This window comes from Sturnira hondurensis, unplaced genomic scaffold (assembly GCF_014824575.4).
Source record: "Sturnira hondurensis isolate 20B ecotype Veracruz unplaced genomic scaffold, ASM1482457v3 Scaffold0014854, whole genome shotgun sequence".
Taxonomy (NCBI): Eukaryota; Metazoa; Chordata; class Mammalia; order Chiroptera; family Phyllostomidae; genus Sturnira; species Sturnira hondurensis.
Window position 1 is genome coordinate 8,512,056 of NW_028087485.1, and position 12,064 is coordinate 8,524,119.

Here is a 12,064-nt window from a genome sequence, read left to right on the forward strand (position 1 = left end):
GACCAGGTGCTGATAGATCCTACTGAAGACTGTGGTCTTTCTTCTTTGAGCAATGAGAAAATGAAGAAGTTTTAAAAAGGTAATAAATCATAAGATCTACATCTGGGAAATATGTTGTTTAGGTAACAGCATGAACACACTGGAAGAGGCTCTGGCAAGAATTCAAATGGCGCCAGTAACCTGTATTTGAATGGCAGTGGTATTAGAAAAGAGTGCATGGAATCCAGAGATAGTTAGAAATAAGATTTGATGGTGGTTACAGATGGTGGGTTAGGACTACAAGGAAGTATTAAGCATGCCTCCTAAATTTCTGACTTTTACAACTAACTGGCTACACATAGGAAATACTGGAAGAGAACCAGCTATGTTGGGGTAAAATCAGTTCATTTTTGGAATATGTTGAATCAAGAGGCTTCTGAGACTCTAAGAGACAAGGCCAAGTACTTGATCAGAATATATGGAGGTGGAACTCAAAGAGGAGGACTTATTGGCCCATGATATCCTGAACGTACTTACAGAAAATAACAAAACAGACACGTTTAAAGCTTTTCTTTCTTTGCTAAACTCAGAACAATGGTATATTCAAATTTTATCAAATCAAGGCAGCATTGTGTGATATAATGGACCCTACTCTTGAAATCAAACAGTGTGCATTCAAATCCTGGCTCCTCCCCCAACTGGCTGGTGCATTTCAACATCTCTGTTTATTACAGCCACTATAAAATTATTATGAGTACACATTTCCTGTTTACTTCATCGGGTAAAGGCCACGTAAGTAAAGTTATAAGGAGAATCATCTTGAACCTATAAAATAATAAAGAGCTTTGCCAATAAATGAAAGATATCTTCTACACATTTTGATACCAAAGAGTAGACAGGAAAGTTAGTCACTAAAAACAAAATCAACTTTGTTTGGAATAATGAAATGCCAGTGAATCCCCTTCAAAATGTGGATGCGATATGCAAGTGCTTTTCACCAAGTGGTGCCTAGGTGAAAGGATGTGAATAAAAACAGTGTTTGTTCACCTTTTGGTCCAGACTGTAGGCCAGCACCCAGTCCTCTTGCTTGGGATGAAAGAGCAGACTCTGGATATAGAAGGTGAGCCGGTATTTCTGATAGGTTGCCCCTTCATCTGAGCTGATCAATATGCTGCTCTCCATTTCAGGATCACTAAGAAGCATGATCTAAAAATAAAAAGGAGAGAGGAGAAAGCATTCACAGAGTTAGGGGGAGAGAATAAGTACAAGAAATTAAAGCATAAATATTAAGTCGCCTCTACTTATATATCACTACACAGAAAGAGGCATCTGGGATCTATACAACATATTGGCCTTTTCCCCAATTTAGCCCTTCATTACTGAATTGAGCTGAAATACTGTACAAGATTAGGTTTGCATATAAATGAGGGCTCATTTTAGGGTGTCTCTCTTTTAAGTATTGAGAGCATATTCTCATGGTCCTCAGTCCCCTAACATTGAGGTCATCACACCTCTCTCCCTTCTCTTCCCTGCTTAATTTTCCATGTCACTCTACATCAAACTATTGCTTTTATCGCTTTTTACTCATGAAAAGGATCCCCCTATAATCTCATGTTTGTTCTGTTCTTTCTGATTTGTTTTAATGATTCGATTGATTTAAGTGGCTTCATGATCCCTTTGTTCTCCTTATTTTCCAAAGCACACATCCCCAGAGGATCTTGAGGCCAATCCTGCTGCTCAAGAAAGCCTGTCATCCCCAAGCCAGATTGACAGAATGGCACGGTATAAACGCTTTGACATCAGAGGAAACACGCTGAAACCTCAACACTTCTCTTTGCACATTGCATCACCTTGGAAAATGACTTAACCTCCGTAGGCCCTGGTTTCCACAACAATAATTGAGTCTGATGATACCCAAACTGGCTTCGAGTGCCTGGTATAATGAATATTCTTGGCAAGTGACAACTATGATTACTATTTACCTTTTGGTGTTTATTGAACAGCCACCTCCAGGAGGTGCGATTTGGCTTCTACTTATAGTAATTCAATGATATTGGTCCCACTACAGGTGTCATTGCTTTATCGCCTTTTTGGTGTTTAAATTCAGTAGAGACTTAGGTGCTCAGGCCACGCACTTTAGTTAAACTCCTGGGAATCATCGATACCACCAGCAATCCCATCTTTCCTGAAGCATTCTCTGCCAGGTACTTGTATAACAACGTATTTGCATGGTCTTTCTTTTCACCTCTTCTGAATATTCAGCTTTCTGTTATCTTTATTATATGACCATTCCTCAACCCTTGGCTTTGACCTTATTCTCTTTTCACTCAACAAACTGTTTCCCAGTGGCTTCCTCCACTTTTATTTTTCTTTTCCTTCATTATCATCTTTCTGGCTATGGCACATTAATCAAATCTCGAACCAAGGTCTCCTTCTCTCAGTTTCAGACTTGAAACCTTAGCTTCTTGGAAGATTCTTCTATTTGGATGTTACCCCAACACCTCCAACTCAACAAGCCCCACCATGTACCTCATTCCAGCCCTTTTTTCCCCCCATTGTTTCCTGCCTGGCTTAGGAAGTATTTCTACCAACCACTCATGTGAAGCCAAAAGCCCAAGATTCACTCTTAACTCTGCTTCTCCACTTATGTCCTAAAATTCATCTCTAACTTCTGTATAACAACCTACTAAGTACTTTGAAAGCAGATCCATTCCCTCCCTGTTATCCCCACTGTTATCACCTTAGTCCAAATGTGATCATCTCTGTAGTAGATTGCTGTACAGCATCATTAGCCAATGTCCCCGTTTCTGCCCCGTTCCCTGCAATGCACTGTGTACACTGTGCCCAGAACAATCTTTCTATGATACAAATCTGATCTGGACATTCCCCTACTTAAAACCATTCAAAGGCTTACCATGTGTCCTCCTACATTCTGAAATCCTTAAAATAGCCAGGCCTAGTCTGCCCCCTGCTTATGTCTCTGGCCTCATTAGCAGCACAGTTCTTCTGGCCATTTTTATCCAGCTCAACCCAACTCCTTGGAGTTCCTAATGTTTGCCGAGTGACCAAATAAGCAAATGCGCTTTTTTCTCCTTGCCGCTTTCCTGTCGTTGCCTAAATTGCCACCGTTTGTTGGGGCTACTTCTCCACACGGCCTGAATCACGATGCCCAACATCTATAGTAAAGCAAAACACATTTTTATACCTTATAAAATAAAACTACTAAATAGCAGGATTGTTAAAATGTTAGCACAGCATATATTAGTATTATAAAGTAAGCTTTAAAAGAAACTCAATCCTTTTAACTGTTAATATTCATAGTTTTTTTTTTCTTGTATTCCTTTACAGCTTCTAAGACTAGTTTACATTCACTTTCTCAGACGCGTGCTTTGGCTTTATTGAAATAAGTTATTACTAGTTATCAGCAAATTTTTAAGAAATGGATGTATTGTGTATTTTTTCATGCATGTGTAAATAATCTAGGGCAATGATTTCCAACATTTTTCATCTCATGGCACATATAAACTAATTACTAAAATTCTGCAGCACATCAAAAAGTAAATATTTATTTTTTGCTGATCTGACAAAAGATAGGTATAATTTTGTTTCATTCATACTGGAAAGATAGTGTTGTGTTAGCTGCTGTCATTTTTTTCATTTGACAATCTAGGAGAAGAAAAGTCAGCATCCCTCACTAAGTATTCAGGTGTTGCATGTTTTAAAAACTCTTGCAACACACCAGTGTGCCACGACACATTGGTTAAAAATCACTCATCTAGGGGAACGCTCTCACGTGGGTTATTCAGAGATAGAATAAATTTCTCCTTCTTTGGCACTGTGATGGGGTAAGGATAACTGGGAAAAGCACCCCAGCTGCCCTTGAGGAAACCTCAGAGGATGCATTCATGTTCTTGCAGAGCATGCGAGAACAAATGTACCGGGTAAGAATGAGACTTTCATAATCGCCCTTGCTTTCTTCACATCATGAAGTGATAGGCTACATAACAAGGCAATGAAATAATTTTCCCTCAGTGCAGAGAAATTAAACTGCTTATTTTATGCAGGTATAAAGGAGCTGCGGGCCTATGATTTTAATTAGAAGATAAGACTGATGTCATAAACAAACTTTATTTTATATGCCATGAGTGACAATACACTGAATAAGAGTTACCATCAAGTAGCTAGTGCAATGTATCCTCTTCTCCAGCCCAGTTTCCTTCTGCACACACACACATACACATACACACACACACTTGCATGCACAAACACAGCAATGAACACACAAATACTGGATCCATGTGTGCACGTGTGTGCCTACATGGACACAGATGCAGCATATATGTGCAAGCATGCACACAGAAATAAATTTAGATATAAGGCATATTTACACTGTGTGGTGGTTTTAGGGAGCTTTTGTAGGCAAGAGTACATTTTTATTGCAACCTTTCCCTGACATTCTCATCAGAAATCCTTGTAGATACTTTGATATTACTGGCAGGGTCTATATTCAGTCCTCGTTTCTGAAAAGAACTAGTGGAAGGGGCATAGCAACCTACATGTGCAGGATTTCTGAACTGTTAGGCACTTTGCTGGATATTTTATTAAAATTGTGTGTGAATTATGTGAAGTATCATTACTTGTATTTACAGATAGGGAAACCGAGGCTCAGAGGAGAAAAGAAACTTGACTTCGACCTCCTCGGATCAATACAAACGCTACCACCTTCCCTTATACACACTAACACTTTACTGGACCTTGAAACCATATCTTCACCAAGGGGCCAAGTAGAAGTCAGAGAAGCAGGTCTTCATCATTTTATTTTTAAGCATNTTTAGGGAGCTTTTGTAGGCAAGAGTACATTTTTATTGCAACCTTTCCCTGACATTCTCATCAGAAATCCTTGTAGATACTTTGATATTACTGGCAGGGTCTATATTCAGTCCTCGTTTCTGAAAAGAACTAGTGGAAGGGGCATAGCAACCTACATGTGCAGGATTTCTGAACTGTTAGGCACTTTGCTGGATATTTTATTAAAATTGTGTGTGAATTATGTGAAGTATCATTACTTGCATTTACAGATAGGGAAACCGAGGCTCAGAGGAGAAAAGAAACTTGACTTCGACCTCCTCGGATCAATACAAACGCTACCACCTTCCCTTATACACACTAACGCTTTACTGGACCTTGAAACCATATCTTCACCAAGGGGCCAAGTGGAAGTCAGAGAAGCAGGTCTTCATCATTTTATTTTTAAGCATCTCTCAGAATTCTACCCCCCCCCAAAAAAAATCCCTTTCCTTCTCTGACAAATACCTACCCCCAGCCAAGAAGAGATAAAAAGTAAATAAATAAGAATCCACTCCCATCCAAAAAAAAAGAGGAATGTTTGTGTTGTGTTCAAAAAAGAGGAAAAGGAGGAGACCAATGGTATTAACATAAGAAGGGAGAAAATGCCTCGTCAGAAGTTGTCTCTAGATAAAATGTGTGTGTTGTATGCTAAAATACTACAGATACAAAAGACAGAAAGTCACCCCAGGTCCACCCACGTTTCTGTTGGTAAGCAGGGGTTTCGAACACAAAGGCCTGAGAGGCAAAGCACGTACACAGTGAGTGGAGCAGGGAAAACCCGACACGGAGTAGTGAGGACTGTGCCAAAATGCAAAGTGCCCAGCTTTCCTTAAAATACTTAAAACTGAATTTTAAACATGTGCCCAAATTAAATATCTGTGGACTGAATTCATGAAGTAGTCACGTGGCTCACATTCATGCTATGATCACTTGTTTCTGCAAAAACCAAGAAATTTACAACCCTTGCCTCTCCATTCTTAATTATAGGTAGATAGATATGAAACCTAGGGTCATGCCTGTGAGTTCTGCATTGAGGGACTTTGACACTATGAAAAGGAAAGAGTTCCCATTGGAGATTTCTGTTTTGTTTTGTTTTTCTTCAGATTCATTTTGCTTTGATTCTGTACCCACCTTTCTCTGGCATGGATCTGCAGTGGGCGTGCACGTGCCCCGGAGAAGGAGTATTTCCCATCTGGGTCAGCAGAGTCATTAACGGTGCAGAGACTCGGGGGACAGGGGCCTTGAGTTCAAGTCCTCAGTCTGCTATCTTATGGGTAAATGCTGAGGATATTATTCACTTTTCCTAATCTATCATCTCATCTATTAAAAAAACAGATAATAACTGTACGGATTCACAATGCTGCTGAGATCATTAAATGAGAGAATGACTAAAAGAGCTTATTAGCACAGGCCCATAACGGCTAGATAAATATTAACCTTTATCTTTAAATCACCCAGGATACGAGACCAACTATAATCTGAAACAATGCCCAACAGGTTGGAGACAAATATAAGCAATTCAGAGATTATTTGCCTCCCTCTTGGCTCCCATCATTCCTGACTTCAGGGGGTAAAAACGAAAGGTATGGGTGGTGAGGGAAAAGGGATGTTGCTCTTCAATGGGTATTATTAAAAAAGGGACAACGGACCCAACATGGAGTCACTTGTGTAAGGCCCTATGTCACCAAAACCAAGACTTAATAACCACCCTAATTACAGCTTCAACCTTCCCCAGGAATGTGACCTCAAACCAGGCAACCTGGAACTTCCTGGTCGGCACTAGGAGACAATCCCCACAACAGACTCTTTCCATTCATTCCCCTGAGGAGGGTGACCTTGCCTGAAAATAATGCGTTCATTGCTCATAATTTCCTTTGTTTACCCCCTCTGCTTTTACAAACCTCTCTACTTGCTAGACAGAATACTTCCCAATTCATGAATCTTTTAATAAAGCCAACTGTATATTTAAATTTTACTCAGTTGCATTTTTGTTATTTAACAATATAAAGCATCAGCCATACAAGGTGATAAAATTCTAGAGATCTGCTGTACAATATTGATCTCTTGGAAGAGCTTGATAACAGATTTCACATTATTTGATTTTCCTGACACAATTTTAGAAATGGAAGGGTGGTGTAGAAAAAATACATTTTACATTTATTTTGCATAGATTTTAAATCCCTGATAATGTAAGAAAACATGCAATGTAATATACTTTAAGAAAAATACACTCTATTAACAAATATCAACACCGCCAAAACGAACACCAATCAGTACGTAACTGTGTCAATTTGCTAAACATTACACAATGGCCACTTTGAATGACCACTCTCACCTCCTCAGTGGGAAGCTCCAATCCAAGAAGCAACTGAACACACACCACTGCCTTGGGAGTGAGAACCTCATACAACTGGTCTCTGGGTATTTGGCCGCTCACTACACATGAATTGTCTGTATCTCACATTAGAAATAGACAAGTTTCAGAGTTTTCCAACATAAACCAACATGCACCATTTACCAACAGGGTGCAATACCTTTTTTTTTTTTTTTTTGCAATGCTTTTAGCTGGAGGGAGATTCCTGGAAAAGTTGAATAACAGTGGCCCCAATTTAAATGGTGTATTGCCAATTGCAAAGGACACACAGGGAGATTAAGAATCAGGCAGGGGGGTGTGCTTAGTCACCTTACAACTTCAAAGTCTGTACATTTTTTTGTGTCTAAACCCATCAAAATTCCTATGCAGATGTCAAAATCTTCTCCAGAAAGCTTTCTAGAATACACCCTTTCCTGCTGCTCGCGAGTCACATAATATCATCGATGAATATATCACTTTATTCATTTCTCACCCTCTCTTTTTCTCTTCTGTGCAATTTATAAAATGGAGGTAACTAAATGTTTCTCAGTCCCTCACTCTGCCAGAGACACCAGAAATGCAGAGGAAAAAAATGTTAGTCCAATGCTTCGAAACCAATTTAGAATAGCAGAAAGTACACTTCCTCTGAGCAGAAAAGGATAAGTACTATAATTGACTGAATAACTGAGTCTTAATGGGAGACCCTTAGCACAGCTTGTATTCAATAACAAATAACTGTAAGTCCAATAAAGCTCACAAGGAGTATGAGAGACGTTCTTTAGGCTGACCCCAAAACCTACTGACATAATTGATATGTTGTTGAATATTGACCTACACACAAATAGAGCTTTTTATAGACAAGCCTTTCAATCACAGTGTTACAATATACCAGCATCCATCACCCAACCTCTCACCTCTCTATCTATTTATCTATCTAATATCTCCTCTTATAGCAGGGATTCTCAACTGGGGTGATGGGAGGGGTTGCCCCCAGGGGACATTTAGCAATATATGGAGATATTTTAATTGTCACAACTGGGGAAAGAGAGGGGAGTTATTGGCATCTAGTGGGTCAAGGTCAGGGATGCTGCTGAACACATTACAGCACACAGAACAGCGCCACAAACAAAGAATTATCCAACACATAATGTCAACAACACCACTGTTGAGAAACCTTGTCCTCATATATACACATATATATGCATACTATTATGGGGAAAATAGATAAATTATATACTCGTTTTACGGATAAGACATTTATGTTTATTTACACTAATACGCAAGTCTCTTTTATCTACCACCATTTACACTTGCCATTCTCTTTGCCATAATCAAACCCCTCGCCTTTCAATCCTAATCCATTATATCTACTCATCCTTCAGAATTTAACATAAGTATCACCAATAAAGCAACAATCATGAGGCAAATAAGAAAAAAAAATCAGCACAAAAACAACAAGAAAAATATATTCCAAAATGGGTAAAGGACTTGAATGTCTATTTTTCAAAAAACTATATACAAATGACCAAAAAGGACATAAAATATGCTCCATATCATTCATCACTAGGAAAACGCAAACCAAAACCATTAACGAGATACCGTCTCCTAGTCATTGGGCTCTAAAAGTGGAGAACGTAGTGAGTGTTGGCAAGGATTTTGAGAAATTGGAAGCCTTGTGCATTGTTGGTGGGATGGCAAAATGGTGCAGCGACTATGGAAAACTGCATGGCGCTTCCTCAAAAATTAAAAATGAAACTACAGATGATCCAGCAGGACCTCAAAAACATACCCGCACACCCATGTTCATAACAGTGTTATTCACAATAGCCAAAAGGTGGAAGCAACCCAATTGTCCACCGACGGAGGAATAGAGAAACAAAGGTGGTACACACACACAAAAATGCGACATGAATCCACTTGACTGTGATCCCTAGAAGAGTCAAAATCACAGGGACTGACAGTAGAATGATGATTGCCAGGGGCTAGTGGAATGAGGAGCCATTGCTTAATGTCTATAGACTGTAAGTTTTGCAAGATGAAAAGAGTTCTGGAGTTCAGAAAAGGCCTCATTGAGAAGACGAAATTTAAAAAAGGACGTAAGAATCTGGTGAGCTGCAACTGAGGGAGGGAGGTGGAGTGTTGCAAACAGGCCGGTGGGTAATACAAGCCCCTGGGCTTTACCCCCAGTGGTGAGGAAAGCCTTGAGCTTCGAGCAAGGCATTTGAGCGTAGGCTATGGTTTGCATTTTCTATAGTGTTTTTGTTCTCTATTTCATTCAATTCTGCTCTAGTTTTTATTATTTCCTCTCTTCTGCTGATTTTGGGATGCTTTTGTTCTTCTTTTTCTAGCTCTTAAGATGTAATGTTAGGTTGTTTACTTGGGATTTCTCTTGTTTCTTGTGATAGGCCCGTAATGACACCAACCTCCTCTTATTACTGTTTTTACTGCATCCCAGAAATTTGGATAGGTGGCATTTGGTCCTTTCACTCTGGCTGCCACCCTGGTTGAATGGAGCATTGTGAGAGGTAGGGAACCGAGGGATAGACTCAGACAGACCAGCTGGAGGCCACCATGATGATCCAGATGGGAGTGGCTGATGGCCTGAGCTAAGCTGAAGTGCCAAGGTGCTAAATGGGTCTATTTCTGGGTGTGTCTCAAAGTGAAAGTCAAAAGGGTTCACTTGCAGATTAGATGTGGGGTGTCAGAGAAAGTGAGGAGACCCATTAAAAAGTTTTATACCTATACATTCATCTCAGCATTGCTTATCATAATAAAAAGTTAGAAATAACTCAAATTGTCTAATTAGTTTATTGCCTAACAACTGGAAAAAAAGAATTAGCATTTAGAAGATAGGTAAGCCCTTGGTAGCAGCAGGCTGGGCTTTAAAATTAAGGAATCAGGTTTTTAAATGGGCAGATACCTAATAGATACCCAAAAGGGAATGTTAAGTAAACAGACGATAGATACACTAAGATTATTTTGGGGACCCTGGACTTGCATGCAAATAAAAACTGAGAAGACGGGAGTACTTGAATAGCTCTTAAAGATGTGAATCTGGAAATCACCCAGACAGCAAATATGGATAGAAAAAAGTCTGGAGAACTGAGCTCTAGCATATTGATTAAGGTTCAGAGAGATGAACCTTAAGGAGGATAACTCAGAAACCGCAGTGTCCTCAAAAACCTTAAAATCAAAGGAAGATAGTGCATCGGGAAGGAGAAGTGCCCAATGTGTCAAAGGCAACTGACAGTTAAGTACGATGAGTACTGAGAACTGGCCGTTGAATTTAGCAACGTGCAGGATGCTGGCAATCCATGCAAAGGCGGTGGAGTAAAGTGTGCAGACGGTATTGAGGCAACTATAAACTGACATGACTGCTCTGGAAAGCAATGTGGCAATATGGAAAAGGAATCTTATAAATATTTATAATACTTTTGCCCCTGTAATTTCTCTTCTAGGAATCTGTACAAAGAAACCACTGGGGACTCGATAAAAGGTTTATCCACCTATTTGTTCATCTCAGTGTTATTTATAATAATAAAAAAAATGGAAACAACCCAAATATCTGATAGAATGATCAAATAAAGTAGGCAAACTCCATTCAATGGAATATGAGGCTTCCATTAAGTATGAATTCAAATAGTTTTATGGCACATGAAAAATAATCATACCTTTAAACTGTGCCTAAAAAGCAGGTGAAAACACAGGAAGCATAATCTCAATTTTGTTAAAAATTGTTTATATTTTATGTTGAATTTATGCATAAATAACCCCACTCCATGCTAACCCAAGTTGGCAAGATCATGAGACATTTTCTGTTTATCTTTACATTTTCCCATTATTCCCCAAATAGTCTGCAAATCTGCTATGAGCAGACATTCCCTTTATAATATTTTTCTCACTTTCTCTACATACCTACACATTTTCCTATCAACTATTTCAAGGATCTCAAAAAGATTCTGTTAACCAGTTGCCTGCCCTGGGACAAAGTGGGAAGCTGTATAAATACCTGTGTGCATGGTGAGCACAGCTTGGAAGGAATGGTGGGGGTGGGGTAAAGATCAGCATCAGCAAGAGCACCTCCCAACTCAGAAAGCAGTACTCCCGACCTCCCCCACGGAGCAGAACCCGTTGGCACCCGCTCCCGCAAAGCTCCAACTATGCAGCCCGCAACACTGCATGGTGGAGGTCTCCCAGCCCAGTTCTGACTGTGGCCTTCCCCCGACAGGAAAGTCCAGAACCCTCCACTTGGCGTGAAACCCAAGCCCGGTTCCTCATCTGGGGGCTCCATGTTGCTCTGAGGCTTGACCTCTAAAATGCCACCATACGATGTTAATGAGCATCCTCTTCAAGTTTTTTCAAATCGCTGTACCCATGCTAACATTCATTTTTAAATATTTTATTTTTCTAATTGTCGTTCTATTAAAGTTGCCCCAATTTACCCCTGCTGCTCTCCCCTGCCTCTCCTTCTGACACCCCAATACAGTCAATTCCCCCCCCGCTATTGTCCATGTCCATGGGTCATTTATACTCGTTCTTTAACTATGCCCTTACCTTTCCTTCCTCCCTTATCTCCCTCCCCCTTCCCCTCTGGTCACTGTCAGTTTGTTCCTTGTTTCCATGTCTCTGGTTTTATTTTGCTCTTTTGTTTGTTTTGCTCATTAGGTTCCTGTAATAGTGAGATCATATGGTATTAGTGTAGCTATTTGTCATTTCTTAACATTCGTATCTTTACTAATGTTCCTGCCCTACCTAGAAAGTCCAGCATCCTCCCTGCCCACATCTTTCTTCAAGGCCCAGTAAAATTACCTCCCTTTTGCCCTGGCTGCATGGCTTAGTTGGTTGGGTCATCATTCTATTCACCAAAAAGTCACCAGCTCTATT

General features: G+C 39.9%; 1 protein-coding gene across 1 annotated transcript in view; it reads right to left on the minus strand.

Moving 5' to 3' along the window:
• The window catches only part of SORCS3 (sortilin related VPS10 domain containing receptor 3), a 557,219-nt gene that overhangs the window by 258,000 nt on the left and 287,155 nt on the right, over window positions 1–12,064 (minus strand). Inside the window, exon 4 of the mRNA XM_037063981.1 lies at window positions 1,027–1,185. Coding sequence (XP_036919876.1) covers window positions 1,027–1,185 — 159 coding nt within the window. The remainder of the gene's footprint in view (window positions 1–1,026; window positions 1,186–12,064) is intronic.